The sequence below is a fragment of the Cucumis sativus genome, chromosome 1 (assembly GCF_000004075.3).
Source record: "Cucumis sativus cultivar 9930 chromosome 1, Cucumber_9930_V3, whole genome shotgun sequence".
In the NCBI taxonomy this organism is placed as follows: domain Eukaryota; kingdom Viridiplantae; phylum Streptophyta; class Magnoliopsida; order Cucurbitales; family Cucurbitaceae; genus Cucumis; species Cucumis sativus.
Window position 1 is genome coordinate 21784140 of NC_026655.2, and position 18681 is coordinate 21802820.

Consider the following 18681-nt stretch of genomic DNA (forward strand, 5'->3'; position numbering starts at 1 on the left):
TGTAAAAATTGAGTGAGGATATGAAATTGTTAATACACAGGATGGGAGTGATGGGAAGTGCTTCAAAAGGATCCACATCTAGTGAAAGAATGATTACGGACAAGGGAAAGGGAATAATGAATGAGGAACAAGTTCAAGAAGAAAAAAGTGAACAAAAAACTAACCCGGTGGTGGATGAGGGAGTTGGAGTACCATGTGCACCAAATATCCGTGAGATACCCCTTTTTGACATGAGCTACGAAAACTGGAGGTGTCGATATTTAAAGGGGAGGAAGAAGAGAATGTGGATGGATAGCTACAACGTGTGGAGCGCTATTTTGTGGTGAATATCTGACGGAGAGAGATAAGTTGGATGCGGCGGTCCTGTGCTTGGAGGGGGAAGCTTTGGACTGGTATCAATGGAAGGAGGATAGAAAGAAAATCGGCAGCTGGACAGAATTCCGATAGCTTCTGTGGGCCAGATTCAAAGCGTCCGACCAAGGAGATAAACACGCAAGGTTGATGAAATTACAGCAGGAGACCACCGTGAGGGATTACCGGCGGCGATTTGAACAATTTTCGGTCGCCTTAAAGATATGAGTGATGCAGCCCTAGAAAGTAAGTTTGTGTGTGGGCTGAAGGAAGAGATCCAAAGTGAGATCTGAAAATTGAATCCAGTGGGCCTAGAGGCTAAAATGTTAATGGCCCAAATAATTGAGAAGATGATCGAGTGGTTCAATTGAAGAGAATTCATGGGGCAAGTGGAAACCCTAATTTATCAATTAAAATGTCAAATAGTGGGCCAAGCAGGTCGAGAAGTCAAACTGGGTCAAAGGCCTCAGATCGGGTCGCTACATCACGAACGATTACGATTAACCCTAGCCGAAATTCGTCGTACTCGTCCACGGCGATTACTTCATCGCAGGAATCGGGCGCGAAGAGTACGTTGTCTGACCATACCGCCGAATGACTGACAACGAAGTGCGGATTAAGAAGGAAAAAGGTTTGTGTTTTAGATGTGACGAGAAGTTTAGTCTAGGGCACCGCTGCAAAAGACGTGAATTGAACATCATTGCTGTACAAGAAGGGGAAGACTTAAGTGACAAAACCGATCAAGTGGGGGAAGAAATCGAAACCAACGGGAATGAGGAAGTCAATACAGAAATAGTGAATCTGTAAATAAATTCATTGGTAGGTTTCAATTCGCCGAAAACCATAAAAATTAAAGGAGAAATAAGGGGACGTGAGGTTGTGGTGCTGATCGATGGGGGAGCCACGCACAATTTTATTGCAGAAGAGGTAGTCAAAGAGCTAAAAATTTCAGTAGAAACCATGGATGCATATATGGGGTTGTTCTGGGAACCGGAGGCGTAGTCCAAGCAACCAGTGTGTGTAAGGATGTAAACCTGACAATCGCCAATTTATCAATCACTCACGATTTTCTCCCTCTACCACTCGGAGTGCCGACGTTATATTAGGAGTTACTTGGTTGGAAATGTTAGGGAAAGTAATTTTTTATTACAAGTTGTCGGAGATGGAATTTGTGAGAGCCCCAATCATACATACGTATGTTAGGAAGGGTAAGAAGGGAAACTCACCAACATGTAAGGAGAGAGAATGAGTGGGAAATAAAAGAATGTGCAGGTGGGTCCCACTGGGTAGGAATTTGAGGGTGAGTATAAATAGAATGATTGAGAAATAGGGATAGGTATCTTTTTGGTTATCTTTTAAGAAAGGGAGGCGGCAGCAGCCGATAGGAGAGGGGTATCCTTCTTGTGAAGGGTGCTGGTATGTTCTTGTTTTCATTCCTTATTGTAGCTGTAACTTTGGGCTATATATATAAATAAAGGATCACAGGGTGCTGTCTCTGTTTAGCCATAGTTGGGTATTTTATTAGAAAGGGTGTAGAATCCTAACATTTGGTATCAGAGCCCGACAAAAAGAAAAAACTGGGGGTGGTTACGCGTCGCATGGCACAAAGACAAATGGAGGAACGAATGGAAGGAACCGAGAAGGAGCTGCTGAGCATGAAAGAAATGCTACTGGAAATGAAGAAATCTATGGAAAGACTGACAGAGGAACTAAGAGAGAATCATAGCTATAAGAAAAGAGATGAATCCGGAACATCTGATGGATCCAGCATGAAGCTGAAAGGAAAAGTAGAAGAATCAGAAGTCTCTAATGAGGAAAATGGAAGCAATGTGGATCGAAGTAAGTACGCAAAGTTAGAAATGCCTATGTTCTTAGGTGAAAATCCAGAATCCTGGGTATATAGAGCAGAACATTTCTTTGAGATGAACAACCTGCCAGAAAACGAGAAGATCAGAGTGGCGGTGGTCAGTTTTGGGCAAGAGGAAGTGGACTGGTACAGGTGGACGCATAATAGGAAGAAAGTAGAGTCATGGGAAGATTTGAAAGGGAGGATGTTTGATTTCTTCAAGGACTCAGGACAAACAAGTCTAGTGGCACGCTTGATTAGGATTCAACAAGATGGATCCTACAGTGAGTATGTGAAGAAATTTGTCACATATTCAGCTCCCCTCCCTCACATGGAGGAAAGTGTGTTACGCGATGCTTTTCTGACCGGTCTGGAACCCAATCTTCAGGCAGAAGTCGTTAGTCGTTACCTCGAACATTGGAAGATTGTATGAGGGAGGCTCAACTAGTCAATGATCGGAATGTAGCAATGAAATTGACTAAGACCGAGGGCAGGACAGTGGAACCAAAGAAAAAAGAAGAGTATGCAGGAAAAATCCAAGATGGAACAGACAAAGGCTACATGAGGAGGACAGATTTCCCCATAAAACAAGTAACTATACCTATTAAGGGTAGTTATCAAAAAAGTGAACCTCCTATCAAACGACTTTCAGACGCAGAATTCAGGTCCAGATTGGATAAGGGCCTATGTTTTAAATGTAATGAGAAATATACACCAGGGCACAGATGTAGAGTGAAGGAAAAAAGGGAGCTGATGTTATTTATCATGAATGAAGAGGAGAGCAAGGAAGAGGAAGGCAAGATGGAAGGGGAACCAGGGGAAACAGTGGAATTAAACCATCTGGATTTTGCTGAAGGGGAGGAAATAGAATTGAAGACAATCCATGGGATGGCATCGAAGGGAACGATGAAGCTGAAGGGAAATATAAAGGGCAAAGGAGTGATAGTGCTGATTGATAGTGGAGCAACCCATAATTTTATACATAACCGGACAGTAAAGGAAAAGAACTTATATTTGGAAAAAGGTAACCCGTTTGGTTACAATTGGAGATGGCACCAAGTGTACAGGCAAGGGTGTTTGCAAGAGAGTGGAATTGGAACTACAAGGGGTGGTGGTGGTGGCTGATTTTTTTGCTATTGAGTTGGGAAATGTGGATGTAATATTGGGTATGCAGTGGCTGGATACAACAGGCACCATGAAGATACATTGGCCATCTCTAACAATGTCTTTCTGGTTAGGCAAACAGAAAATTATCTTGAAAGGAGACCCATCCCTCATCCAAGCAGAATGTTCCCTGAAAACCATTGAGAAAACGTGGGAAAATGAAGATCAGGGTTTTCTGTTGGAATTCCAAAAGTATGAAGTAGACACGGAGGTGGAAGTGGAGCAGGAAATGAAAGGGGACGAGGAAGAGATTCCAATGATTAAAAATCTGTTACAACAGTATGCAGACATCTTTGAGGATCCAAAACAACTACCCCTAAGAGAGAAATAGATCACCGTATATTGGTTTTACCGAACCAAAGGCCCATCAATTTCAGACCATATAAATATGGTTATGTACAGAAGGAGGAAATTGAGAAATTGGTGGTGGAAATGCTGCAAGCAGGTGTGATACGTCCCAGTCATAGCCCTTACTCCAGCCCTGTTTTATTGGTCAAAAAGAAAGATGGAGGGTGGCGCTTTTGTGTAGATTACCGGAAACTCAACCAAGTAACCATATCGGACAAATTTCCTATCCCAGTGATAGAAGAACTGCTGGATGAATTACATGGAGCCACGGTTTTCTCAAAACTAGATCTGAAGTCTGGTTACCATCAAATAAGGATGCAGAAGGAAGATGTTGAGAAGACCGCGTTCAGAACACATGAGGGTCACTATGAATTTTTGGTAATGCCCTTCGGTCTTACAAACGCACCAGCCACCTTCCAGTCCTTGATGAATCAGGTATTCAAACCTTTCTTAAGAAGGTGTGTATTGGTATTCTTCGATGATATACTTGTATATAGCAAGGATATATCAGAACATGAGAAACATCTAGGGATGGTATTTGCAGTGTTGAGGGATAACCATCTATTTGCAAATAAGAAGAAGTGTGTCATAGCTCACTCCAAAATCCAATATTTGGGGCATATAATTTCGAGTAAAGGAGTACAGGCTGATGAGGAGAAGATCAAAGACATGGTGAAATGGCCTCAGCCGAAAGATGTCACGGGTCTGAGAGGATTTCTGGGATTATCGGGCTATTATCGTAGGTTTGTGAAAGGATACGGAGAAATTGCAGCCCCTTGACCAGATTGTTGCAAAAGAATTCTTTTGCGTGGGATGAACAAGCAACCGACGCTTTTGAAAAATTAAAGATGGCCATGACTACTATCCGGTGCTAGCACTGCCGAATTGGGATCTACCTTTTTTAATCGAAACAGATGCTTCAGGGACAGGATTGGGAGCTGTACTTTCACAGAATGGTCACCCCATAGCCTTCTTCAGCCAGAAATTGTCGACACGAGCTCAGGCCAAGTCCATTTACGAAAGAGAACTGATGGCTGTAGTATTATCAGTGCAGAAATGGCGTCATTATCTATTAGGAAGGAAGTTTACAATTATCTCAGATCAAAAGGCATTGAAATTTCTCCTAGAGCAGAGGAAGTACAACCCCAATTTCAGAAATGGCTGACCAAACTGCTGGGATACGATTTTGAAAATATTATACCAACCTGGATTACAAAACAAAGCAGCAGATGCCCTTTCTAGGATGGAATATCCGCTGGAAGTAAACTCCTTGACGACAACTGGCATTGTAGACATGGAAGTGATAGACAAGGAAGTCAACCAAGATGAGGAATTACAGAAAACCATTAAAGAATTGAAACAGAATCCAGAGGGAATTAGCAAATTTAGCTGGGAGAATGGGAAACTGTTCTACAAGAAGAGAGTGGTATTATCAAAGAAGTCGTCAGTGATTCCCACATTGCTGCATACATTCCATGACTCCATCTTAGGAGGACACTCGGGATTCTTGAGGACATATAAAAGGATGAGCGGAGAGCTGTACTGGGAGGGAATGAAGGCTGATATAAAGAAATATGTGGAACAGTGTGAGATTTGTCAAAGAAACAAATATGAGGCCACGAAACCAGCAGGGGTATTACATCCACTTCCTGCTCCGGAAGCCATACTAGAAGAATGGTCAATGGATTTCATAGAAGGGTTACCGAAGGCAGGGGGAATGAATGTGATAATGGTGGTGGTAGACAGATTGAGCAAGTATGCTTATTTCATCACTATGAAGCACCCTTTCACAGCTAAACAAGTGGCGACGACATTCATTGAAAAGATCATCAGCAAGCATGGGGTTCCAAAATCCATAGTATCCGACAGGGATAAAGTTTTCATTAGTCATTTTTGGAAGGAGTTATTTACAACTATGGGAACTAAACTGAAAAGAAGCACGGCGTTCCACCCACAAACAGATGGGCAAACGGAAAGGGTAAACCAATGTCTGGAGACATACTTGAGATGCTTTTGCAATGAGCAACCTCAAAGGTGGCATAAGTTCATTCCATGGGCTGAACTGTGGTATAACACTACTTTCCATTCATCCATACGTTCCAACCCTTTCAAGATTGTATATGGAAGGCAACCACCCCCGATTCTATCCTACGGAACCCGAAAAACTCAGAATGATGAGGTAGAAATAATGCTCAAGGAGAGAGATCTGGCATTGAACGCCTTGAAGGAGAACCTTCACTTAGCCCAAAACCGCATGAAGAAATGGGCAGACACCAAAAGAAGGGAATTGAAGTTCAAGGTGGGTGATGAAGTATACCTAAAGCTCAGACCTTATAGGCAGAGATCCTTAGCTCGGAAAAGGTGTGAAAAGCTGGCTCCAAAATTCTACGGGCCTTACACAATCATTGAAGAGATAGGAGAGGTGGCCTATAGATTGAAACTTCCACCAGAGGCGAGTATTCATGATGTGTTCCACATCTCACAGTTGAAGCTCAAGTTAGGTAAGCAGAAGGTTGTGCAGCAACAGCAACCTATGTTGACAACAGATTTCGAATTACAACTATGGCCAGAACAGGTATTGGGAATTCGCTGGAACAAAGAATTGGGAGCTAACGAATGGCTAGTCAAGTGGAAGAATTTACCAGAAACTGAAGCCACATGGGAAGCTGTCTATCAAATGAATCAACAGTTTCCCACATTCCACCTTGAGGACAAGGTGAATTTGGAACCGAGGGGTGTTGTGAGACCCCCAATCATACATACGTATGTTAGGAAGGGTAAGAAGGGAAACTCACCAACATGTAAGGAGAGAGAATGAGTGGGAAATAAAAGAATGTGCAGGTGGGTCCCACTGGGTAGGAATTTGAGGGTGAGTATAAATAGAATGATTGAGAAATAGGGATAGGTATCTTTTTGGTTATCTTTTAGAAAGGGAGGCGGCAGCAGCCGATAGGAGAGGGGTATCCTTCTTGTGAAGGGTGCAGGTTTGTTCTTGTTGTTCATTGTTCTTGTTTTCATTCCTTATTGTAGCTGTAACTTTGGGCTATATATTCTGTCTCTGTTTAGCCCTAGTTGGGTATTTATTTAAAAAGGGTGTAGAATCCTAACAGAGGTATATTCCCGAACCCCGCTTCGACGCTTGGGCGAACCAAGTGAAGTATCATCCTTAGTTGCATTCCTTTGCCTACCTGCTTCATCTTATATTACTGGCCAAATCATTGGTGTTGATGGAGGGATGTCTGTTAATGGCTTTGACCCAAAATAACATTATAAATGAACATCTTCTATTTATCCCCACTCCCCTCTCGGATATGTCTAGTTCGAGTGTTGATTTTTCTTTCACTTGCAAGGATGACACTCGCAAACAATTGATTGAAGCTTTTCGTTTCTTTTTCTTCAAAATGTTATCATGCTGAATGGTTCATGATATTTGAAAGGAAAAACGAGTTCTATAGTTTGGGGAACATTGAGGTATGATAGGAACCATGACTACGGCTTGCTTTCGAATGTGATTGCTTTTGCAGAGATGTGTTTATGTTATAAACTATCATTGTAGATGAAGAATAATTTTTACTTAATTTTTTGAAATTCATTTTGGTATAGATATCCGTGTGTATTTGAATGATTAAAACCCATTTAGCTTATGAATTATTTCAAGTTTCTTTGTTCTTATTTTTTATCATACTTTATACTGACACAAAAGTGGTTGCTAGTGAAATTTGGAGGGTCAGCCTTGATTTTCCACAACATTGATAGAGGAAAGGAAATCACTGAAATTATGTCCCAAAGGCTAAAACCATTTTTCTTTTATGTTATCTTGTATTGCTATTTTGATATCTGTTTTTCTTTACATACAACAATCTGACTTGAATGGATTTTTCTTTTAATATGATGAACAGAAAAAGGTAATCAAACAATCGTAAATTAAAATACATACCACAGTAAGAAAAGATATACAAACAAAGGTAGTTGAAGAAGGTTGGAGAAAGACAGTAAATACATCAGTAAGAAGAAAAAAGAAAGGTGGAAATGAGCAAACCAACGACCAAAATTACGAAAACTTGAATCTTTCGACATTTGTTGTTCAATTTAAAATCACTACGAGGGTTGCACAATAAGAATTGCGGTGATATACCTAACACGATGATACGTAAATTGTTCGTGTGACGTAAGTAAAATATTAATTTTCATGGAAAGAGGGTGATTCGTAAGGATGGGTTATGAAAAAAAGTGGGTGATTCCTAAGGATGGCCTCCGTTCAAATGAAAAATTGTCCCAACTTTAATATTTAAGAGGGAATGAAAAGTGGTCTCTTACTTACGTCTCATACCTTATGAATTTACTAATTTGTTCCTAAAACCATCAGTGCACTCGATCCTCGATACTTTATGTATTAGATGTTAGATACTTGATCTTTGATCTTAGCCACTTGGCGATCGATGATTGATGCGTGATGCTCTATGTTTTATTTATGTTGTATATGTTTACCACTTGATCCTCCATTCTTAAAGAAACAAGGAAAAATAAAGGAAAAAAAGAGAGAGTAGAAATGTAGAAAAGGAAAGAAGAAATTCAGAAAATAGACACAAAAGAAAGAAAAAGTATAAAAAAGAATATGTAGAATAAAAAGAAAAAAATGGAAAAAAATGTACATTCCTACTAAATTTGAGCATCAACAAAACATAAAAGTAAAAAACAAATGACAAAAAAAATGAAAATAAATATAATTTATATAGAAAAGAAAAAACAAAGCAAATATTTAAAATTAAAACATATAAATGCAATTTTCCTATTAATGATTTGGGGTTAGTGTAAATTTGAAAGTTAAAAAGCGTTTTTGTTTAGGGCCAATTATGCAAATTTCCGAAATAGAAAAAAAAAAGAAATATCAGATCATCATGAAATTGAAATCTTGAGATTTTGATTTTTAATAAGGTCAGAGTGTGGAGAGAGCGTCATCTCAATCACTCTCAGATATTTCACTGATTCATCCTTCAAAAATCACACAGCTTCTACTCAAATTCGCTCATGGGATGATTTGAACATAATTCACTTGAATCCTTCTGTCATGTGGGCGCTTCGTACTCCCTATTCTACCCATTACCCACCTTCCTCTCCCCGCTATTCCACTTCAAAACTCTCCGTTTCCTCCTTCTCCTTCAATCCTTCAACCCCCCCAAATTCAAATAATAATCACTTGATTCAATCTCTGTGTAAACAGGGCAATCTCAAACAAGCCCTTTACCTCCTCTCCCATGAATCCAATCCTACCCAGCAAACCTGCGAGCTTCTAATCCTCTCCGCCGCTCGCCGGAACTCTCTTTCCGATGCCCTTGACGTCCATCAGCTTCTCGTCGATGGGGGTTTTGACCAAGACCCTTTTTTGGCCACCAAGCTTATCAATATGTTTTCCGAATTGGACACTGTCGACAATGCGCGCAAGGTGTTTGACAAAACGCGTAAGAGAACTATATATGTTTGGAATGCGTTGTTTAGAGCTCTTGCGTTGGCGGGTCGTGGAAACGACGTATTGGAATTGTATCCCCGGATGAATATGATGGGAGTTTCTTCTGATAGGTTTACTTATACTTATTTGCTCAAAGCTTGTGTTGCTTCAGAGTGTTTGGTTTCGTTTCTCCAGAAGGGTAAAGAGATTCATGCGCATATTTTGAGACATGGGTATGGAGCTCATGTTCATGTTATGACTACTCTGATGGATATGTACGCAAGGTTTGGGTGTGTTTCTTATGCCAGTGCAGTGTTTGATGAAATGCCTGTGAAAAATGTGGTTTCTTGGAGTGCTATGATTGCATGCTATGCAAAGAATGGGAAGCCATACGAAGCTTTGGAACTCTTTCGTGAGATGATGCTCAATACCCACGATTCAGTGCCGAATTCTGTGACGATGGTCAGTGTACTCCAAGCTTGTGCTGCTTTTGCTGCTTTGGAGCAAGGGAAGCTTATCCACGCTTACATTCTTAGGAGGGGTCTGGATTCAATCTTGCCAGTTATAAGTGCTCTTATAACCATGTATGCAAGATGTGGTAAGCTTGAGTCAGGCCAACTAATTTTTGACCGTATGCATAAGAAAGATGTTGTCTTATGGAATTCATTGATTTCGAGTTATGGACTGCATGGATATGGAAGAAAAGCAATCAAAATTTTTGAAGAGATGATTGACCATGGATTCTCACCTAGTCACATATCATTTATAAGTGTTTTGGGTGCTTGCAGCCATACTGGGCTTGTTGAAGAGGGGAAGAAGTTGTTTGAATCCATGGTAAAAGAACATGGTATACAGCCTAGTGTAGAGCACTATGCTTGTATGGTTGATCTTCTTGGCCGTGCCAACCGGTTGGATGAAGCAGCCAAGATTATAGAAGATCTGCGTATCGAACCAGGGCCCAAAGTATGGGGTTCTCTTCTTGGTGCCTGTAGGATTCATTGCCATGTTGAGCTTGCTGAACGAGCAAGCAAACGGCTTTTCAAGCTTGAGCCTACAAATGCTGGGAATTATGTACTTCTGGCTGATATTTATGCAGAAGCTGAAATGTGGGATGAGGTAAAGAGAGTGAAAAAACTTCTTGATTCTCGTGAATTACAAAAGGTCCCTGGTAGAAGTTGGATTGAAGTACGAAGGAAAATCTATTCATTTACATCTGTTGATGAGTTCAACCCACAGGGAGAGCAACTTCATGCCCTGTTAGTGAATTTGTCAAATGAAATGAAGCAAAGAGGATATACCCCACAAACAAAACTGGTTCTGTATGACCTTGATCAGGAAGAAAAGGAAAGGATTGTGTTGGGTCATAGCGAAAAACTCGCAGTTGCTTTTGGACTAATCAATACAAGCAAGGGGGACACCATAAGAATAACTAAGAACTTGAGGCTATGTGAAGACTGCCATTCCGTCACAAAATTCATTTCCAAGTTTGCCGATCGAGAGATTATGGTTCGAGATTTGAATCGTTTCCACCATTTCAAAGATGGAGTTTGCTCTTGTGGAGATTATTGGTAGTATCTATACAAATCCTTATCTTGTTCCTTTTATTTTTCTAATACCTCTATGATAATAACAAGTGATCCAACGATTCTATTGGGCAGCTCAGCTACATAGTTGAACACTTCCACACACCTTGAAACTTGTTTTCTTTAGGCCTATAATTTTATTCAAATGTCTTCTAGAGAAAATGAGAAAGAAGAGGCGTCTATTGACGTCAAATTGAAAATTCCCTTCTGCTCTTATATGGGGGAAGATCAAAGCTAAGCTCCATTAAGGTATGACTTATTTAAGGTGTCCCAGTGTGGTAATTTAAAGCATCAAATAGCTTTTTAGTTGAATATTGAACTAAACCAAAAAGTCATTGTTCGACTCCTACGAATAGGAACGATCTTGTAATTTTCTGTTCTGGGTTTCTTAAGTATTTTAGCATTTGATGAATAGGATGGTAGCTTTACACTAATCTCCTTCTTATGAAAAGTACATAAATATTCGGTGGTGGGTAAGAAGAGCAAGATCATGTTTGAAATTACTTTCAAGGGCTTAAAATCACTTTTTAAGCACTTCAAATATCAGGTTTCTTTTCTAATGATCTTGAAAGCTCAAGATTTTTGTTAGTGAAACAGATGATTGTGTTAAAAAATTTGAACTTATGAGTGTTATTATTATTCTACAAACTATTCTATGATACTTTCAAGTAGTTTTAATAGGAAGGGCGAAACTCGAACTTGTCTAGATTTTGGTGCTTTGATGTCATTACGAAAAATAACAAGAAAAAAAGATTACAAGTAATAAATTCGGTAAAGTAAAAATAAATAAATATCATAAATAATTGGACATGTTAGAATTTTTTAGAGACAAAATTAAAGGTTAATGTTCTTGATTTTTTAAAGATGATTTTGAAATTTAAAGACTAGTGCAAAATGGATAGTTGAGAGATCTAAAGTTTAATGAAATAGACTAAATTTAAGTTATGTTTAATTAGAGTTGCAAAATCTTAGAACCAATTTGAACTTAGCTAATTAAATTTATCCCACTAATTCTATAAATTTTACCTAAAATGTTCTCAAACTTTATACTAACATCAACAATCAACCGTTTCATTTGACCTCCAATACATGAGGCATCCTACAAATAAGTACACAAAAGTTAATAAAAGCAATCAAAATCTCTTAAAAAGTACGTCAATCTCAATGCGTAATCATTCAAAACTCGACTGAGATTTGAAACCTTACCATAATCTTATGGTTAATCTTAAGAAACCTGACCAAGAACTTTGACGAGGGAAGTCCATTCTCGTATTTGGTGGGAGGATTTTTCCCATTGGATCCTTTTCTTAGACAGATTTTTCTTGTTCTCTTCTTCCCTAATTACTTAAAGAAAAAGAAAGAAGAAGAAAAAAAAGATATATAAAGGGTATTTATTGTTCGAGAACCTAATGTATGTTGATTTGAGATTAAAAAAAGAAGTAATAATTAGGTACATCTCGACATATGTATACCATTTTTATCACACAAATAAAAAATAATAATGACTATATATTTCAAAAAAATGTAAGAAGGAAAAATGTGATTAGACAATTTACCTAGATGCACAAAAATAGATGGTGTCCAAGATGCACCTAAATACTTTTAGAAAATAACAAAAGTTCATGTGTTACCTCATATGAAATGTAATTCATCAAGGAATATATGTAGAAAGTAGGTCTCATTGATTACATTTGTTGTTGCATGTTTACATGTGTTTCTTAATAATAGTAACTCGCTAGGTTGATCTTTAAATCTATAATCAAATCACACAATCTAATTAAAAAACGAAGGTGCTTATTGATTGTCGTACTTTGAAATTAGGTGAGACCGACTACCTTTACCATTACAAATATCGTTTGTGATTGCATGAGAATTATGAATTTGTCCTAGAATACTTACTATTTTCTTTATCTTTATCATTACCATTATCGCTTAGGGTCAAACAAGAAAGCAAAATTGTGACAAATTCGTAATTATAAATAAAAACGACCAATAACAATCCAATTAGCTAATCTATCAATAGAATTTGATTACATCTTGATAAACATTACCTAAATGCTCAATTATAGTTATTTACGAAAAGTTGTAAATATGTTAGTATGATAATTATAATATGTAGCACTTTTAGAAATAATAATTAAGTGTATAATAACATTTTTTTAAAAGAATGTTAATAGACTCGTAAACTATCAAACCAATATTTTCAATTTGGACTATCAATAAAAAAACATTTGTTACAGATAGACTTCGCTAGATTTTGTTATATTTACAAATTTTTTAAAAAAGTATTATTATACATATACTAATATTTTAAATTTGATTATTATATTTAAAACAAAATAGGTTATTTTTGTTTCTTTTTCTAAATTGCAAAACCAGATTGGTTGTGCATGTGGAGGAAATATAATAAAATCATAATCTAAGATTGTATATATATATATATGTGTGTCTCTTTCTTAAGTTTTCTAAATTTTAAATTAGAATACACTTGTACTACTCAAACTTAGATTTTAAAGAAATTATGGAAATTAAAGTTTTACCATATAAAATTTAATAACAATTTTTTTTAAAAAAAAGGGGTGGAATCCTAAAAAAATAACAAATTTGACAAAATATTTATCAATTGTAGCAAAATTTTAAATTTTATTATTAACAAATATCCTCAATACGTGTCATTGATAGTAATAGAAGTCTACCAGTTTTATCATGGATAGAATAAAAAAAAATTGTTGTAACTTGTAAATATTTTAATTTACAAACTTAATTTTTATTCATATCAAAATTCAAAATCAAACAAAAGATTCGCATAGATGCTAACTTTAATGAACCAAACAAGGGTAGAGTACACTTTCCAACTCGTTGCCAAACAAGAAAACACAATGTGGTAGTTCAAGATCTATAAAATAAAATTACATTGTAAAATCTCAAATGTTAAAGGAAAATTGCATCAAATGACCAAAACATTTAGGAAAAACCAGCCCATGACACCAATTTTTTGCATATTGCGAATATAGATATCAGTCAGTTATCAGATGGTAATCATAAGTTATCAGAAAGTAATCATAGGACTATCAGATGGTCATCACTTAAATTTTTTTATTTTTTTTATTTACAAATAAATACAAAACAATCCCTCCAGGAAGAGACCAAATCCACTTCCACTAAAGGACATGCCCTTTGCCCATACCACAACGATCTCAGCTAGGTCATTTATAGTCGAGGTTCTCCAATGTGCCCCCTCTCTCCATTCAATAGATAAAGTCAAATTGTTTGAGTCCACGAAACTAACACCTATTCTATAGAAATTAAAAGAGGGCAATAAAATATACATTACTTCAAGCTTCTTCAAAAGCACGTTAGAAGTCAAGATTCATTCTATGAACATTTGCGACATTCTTAACCAAGTGTTATAATACAACTTGTTAGTAAACCAAAGATTTTATATCAATAGAAATAATTGTCTCACTTGTATATCTATTATGGTTCTCTTACCTAATTTGCATGAAACTTTGGTTATATTTTCAAGTACGAATACTTTTACTCAAATGTAAAAGACAAATGAAAAGTCTGAAAAAGAAAAAAAGAAGACCTTTGGCATCAAAGACATTTAATATCCAAAGCGTGCTTTTAAGAGGGGTGGTTTGTGAACATCCAACGTGCTCAACCATGAACGGAGAGAGATTTTTGAGAGAGTGAGAGCGATCCACCTGGAAATTGAAGAAAAAGGCAAGTTTAGAGAGATTATCATAAAACGTAAACCATAAACCCATAGATTCCTTTGTTCTTCTCTTCTCTCTCTTACCTGTATCATCTCCTTCTCCATTCTTCTTCTTTTTCTTCCCATCATTCATGGCTGGCGCTTCTTGAATCTGCCTGGCAGGTATTACCCTTTTCTTCCTTTTATCTTTTCTTATGCTTTCTTGTTCTTTTCCGCCTTAGATTTGATCTTGGTTTTCGACGCACCAACCCCATTATATATTTTAACTTCCTCCACTACTGTACTCTGGTTGCTGTTTACATCGTGCTGTGGATTGAGTTTTCAATTTCTTATGTTGAATGTCAAGTGGGTTTTCATTTGGGTGTCTTCCCCTTTTGTATTTTACTCTGAATCTTGCTAAATTGGGTTGTTGATTTGAGACTGACATTGGGGTTTTGATGTAATTTTGAGGTGAATTTCATTTCCTACTGTTGATTTGAAATAGGATCTATATTGTTGATAGCTAATTGCTTCTTCGTTTGAGGTCCTTTGATGTGAGCTATGAATACCCTTTTTCTTTTTTCAGATTTTTTTTCCAATTGGATGGTTTCCTTTAAATTTGTTGGCAGTATTGGCTTGCTGGATTATTGAATTACACTATGTTTCTTTATACATCTGGTACTTCTTTTTAAGGATTTTCTTTTTCCTACATTATGCAGTATCTAATCACAAATTTCAGTGATTTTCAACTCGCTTGTATTGGAAGCTTCATCATCCATGAAAGTGTTTTCTTCTTATCTGGACTACCATTTATACTTTTGGAAAGAGCAGGATGGCTGAGCAAGTACAAGATCCAGGTTTGCTTTTTTGCTTCTTTTAGTAAATCTTCACCATAAATTTTTCATAACTGCAAGTTCTTATGGATATTTAAGCAATGGTTGATATATGAATTAGATTTGATTTTGTTAGTGATTCTTAATATCTTATCCTAATTGATTATGAGCTAGATTAGAACTTAAACTAGCTTTGATTATCTTTTCTTTTTAATCTCAAACAAAGAAATAACAGGAAGTCAGAAAGTAATAAGGATTTCAAGCTTTACTTTAAATTGATTATTTTTTTTGTAAAAAAAGAATGTTAAATTGCAAATTTGGTCCTGATGGTTTGAAGAAAGTTAGAATTTAGTCCTTTGGTTTTATTGAACTCCCACAAATAGTTCCTATGATCATGACAATTTTTTGGGATTTTATCAAACTATAGAGACAAAAATTCTAACTTTCTCCAAACGAAAGGAACCATATTTGTAATTTTAGCAAAAAAAAGAACAAAAAGGAAGGAAAGAAACAAAATTGTTTCTCATTGATTACCATATTGACAATAGTACTGATACTTATGAATGCAGATAAAGTCCCTACCAACTAGGTTTTCCACCCAGTAATTACAGTTCAACTCAATAATTATGTAACTAACTTTAATTATGGATGCATTATTTTCAGTTGTGGTATAACTTTTTTTCTGCTTTTTTCAGGCGAAGAATAACAGTCCTGCTGCTCAAGGAAAATGTATTTCACGCCTACTACTTTATCATTTTGGTGTTAATCTTCCAGTTATGCTTGTTTCTTATCCTGTCTTCAAGCGTATGGGCATGAGAAGCACTCTTCCATTGCCATCCTGGTATCTTCAGGTTCTTTGTCATAAAGCATATAATTTAGGTTTTATTTATCTAGCTAGGCTTAGTTTACTTTCACTTTTTTCTTAGCTTGGACCATTCCACTATCTTCTCTAAATTTAATTTTGTTTTCTGTATCATTAAATGTAGGAAAGTAGTTTTCGGCCAGATAATATTCTACTTTATTATTGAGGATTTTGTTTTCTACTGGGGCATAGAATTTTGCACACCAAATGGCTGTACAAGAATGTCCACAGCGTCCATCACGAGTGAGATTTATAAATGAAAATTCATGTATATTCTGCTGTGCCCCATGATAAAATTGTCTTAGATTGTTTTATGGTTCTTTGCAGATATGCTACACCTTTCGGACTAACATCTGAATACGCTCACCCTGCCGAGATCCTGTTCCTTGGATTTGCTACAATCATCGGTCCTGCTCTTACTGGTCCCCATCTATTTACCCTGTGGTTATGGATGGTGGTTAGAGTCCTGGAGACAGTTGAGGCTCATTGTGGTTACGATTTTCCTTGGAGCCCTTCAAACTTCATACCTTTGTATGGGGGTGAGTCGATTAGAATTTGTAATGTTTTAAAAAGAATAAGTCATAATGTATGTATCTATTGTTCCTGAACTCAGCTTTGCTCTTTCTCTACAGTGCTTATTTTCATGATTATCATCACCGACTGCTTTATACGAAATCTGGCAACTACTCATCAACATTCACTTACATGGATTGGTAAGTTTTAGTCCATAAATGGTCCAACCATTTATTTTATATGTATACATTATTGATTTGAACTTCATAGCATTAAAACCAGTTTTGTGGGAAACTGATGTACTTCCATTCAATAGTTTTTCATGTCTATTTCCATGGATGCGAAATCTTTGTAGTACTTGTAGGACAAAAGGGGTGTTTGAATAATAATGAGATGATTACAGATGCACCCAACATTCCTTGGTCCCTTTCCTCTATCCATTTAAACCGATGGTTTCATTTCATCTTTTACATTGGTGGGTTAACATAACTAAGACATTTTGATATGTAGATTATGTGTGGAAAATGTTTACTCTCTTAGCTGCACTGTACTTTATTGTATTTTGGTGGAAAGGTATTAATCAGTGACTTGATGTGATGCCCTCACTTTGGGTTGTGATGGTCAGGAAGTATGCTTGGACAGAATAAATTCCACATCTTGAAGTCTTTTAACCCAATACGATCTTAAGGTGGATTATTGAGTGGTTAAGATGGGAGAGAAGGAAATTTTGATTTTGGAAATGAGAGTTGGAGAACCATCATTGCATACATGTCCAAGAATTCACTTCTTAATGCTATTTTTCCCAATATTATCTGGAAGTTAACTTTTGAGTGGATCTGATGGAGAATAAAAGCAAAATTGATTGTGAAGATATGTTGAGTTCTTATTGAAAAAGAAATCAAGTGCTGTGAGAGACATAGTGGCCACTTCAAGTAGGGAGTTGGAGAGCTGTTGTATTCTATTTTTATCATGTTGAAAGATTCTAGTTTTATCTCGATAGAGTAAAAAGGACAATGGATTCTACAAGTTGTACAACTGTGTCTTTGTGTTCTAAAGAAAATCATACCTATATGCATTTTTTCTTCTTTTACGTTCTTTTGCTTCTTCGTGTCCATTTATTATCGATAATTTCTATGCAATGGAACAAAAGACAAATACTGAAGTGGATATTTTGGCTTCTTTGATTGGCAGGATATTTGGAACTGACAAAGGCTTCAGAAACTTGGAAGCTATAAAAAAGGCAGAAAATTGATGATGAGATAATAGAGAGCTGTTGAAAAAGTCGGGTAAATTCAAGATAGGTTTCTAATCTATAGCAACATTTGAAAAGGTTTAGTTCTTCTGTATCCCCTTTTCTTGTGTGCCATTATGTGTTTTGCTGTCTTCTTCTTCTTTTTTTGTTGTTTAAATGTCAGTATTCTTTTCCTGAATCTAATGAAGTGCTGGCTGTGGAACTTGGCTTGTCATTTTCTTTTAGTTCAGTTTAACACATTTTGTGGTTCATGTTTCAGTTGGCTTATTTTAAGAAACTTAATTAGCATGAACCATGGAGCAGAACATGATTGTGTTTTAATCTCTTACGAACTTAATCATAGTTTTATGTTGGTTGTGGAAGAGGTTGATGTTCATGCCTTAATGCAACAAGTCATATTGAGAGAACTTTTTGGCACTTATGAAATTGAAAGATAACGGTTAAAATGTTGTTTTGGTACTCCACTTAGAGTTATTGACCAATTTTAGGATCTATATTTTAAATTTTTTTATCATGAAGGCAAGTTTATTAATTGAATCATGAAGGTATTTTTAATGATTAACAAATAGAGTTCCCTTCTTTTATTAAGTAATAATAATATAGTGCATTTGCTCATTGTTAACTTAGATTACTTTTAGAGAATGAAGTCTCAAGTATGTTTCAATCTTAAGTGATAAAAGAGGGTTGAGTGTGGTGAAAACTTGATCTCCGAATCAAAGGTGATTGGTTGGAGACAAAGAGGAGATCGGTCAGAGTTGGTTTAGGAAAAATTCAAATCGTAAAATC

At 36.6% G+C, this 18681-nt stretch overlaps 3 protein-coding genes across 3 annotated transcripts in view; all 3 read left to right on the plus strand.

Annotated features, from left to right (window-relative positions):
• LOC116404366 (UDP-glucose iridoid glucosyltransferase-like) overlaps nt 1-1353 on the plus strand; it is a 2751-nt gene extending 1398 nt beyond the window's left edge. Inside the window, exon 2 of the mRNA XM_031886644.1 lies at nt 1175-1353. Coding sequence (XP_031742504.1) covers nt 1175-1353 — 179 coding nt within the window. The remainder of the gene's footprint in view (nt 1-1174) is intronic.
• Nucleotides 1354-8523: 7170 nt separating this feature from the next.
• Nucleotides 8524-11150, plus strand: LOC101220484 (pentatricopeptide repeat-containing protein At3g46790, chloroplastic). The gene has a single exon (XM_004154007.3). The coding sequence runs from the start codon at nt 8778-8780 to the stop codon at nt 10725-10727; it is 1950 nt and encodes a 649-aa protein (XP_004154055.1). The 5' UTR covers nt 8524-8777; the 3' UTR covers nt 10728-11150.
• Nucleotides 11151-14352: 3202 nt separating this feature from the next.
• Nucleotides 14353-18216, plus strand: LOC101220009 (methylsterol monooxygenase 2-2). The gene is given in 8 exon segments (XM_031885302.1): nt 14353-14618; nt 15155-15292; nt 15964-16109; nt 16255-16313; nt 16316-16373; nt 16458-16669; nt 16762-16843; nt 17835-18216. Coding segments are annotated over 6 exon segments (537 nt in total). The 5' UTR covers nt 14353-14618; nt 15155-15292; nt 15964-16044; the 3' UTR covers nt 17896-18216.
• Nucleotides 18217-18681: the final 465 nt, after the last annotated feature.

What these genes read in the sequence shown, in the direction of transcription:
- LOC101220484 (XM_004154007.3), top strand. Translation starts at nt 8,778, where the DNA reads ATGTGGGCGCTTCGTACTCCCTATTCTACCCATTACCCACCTTCCTCT.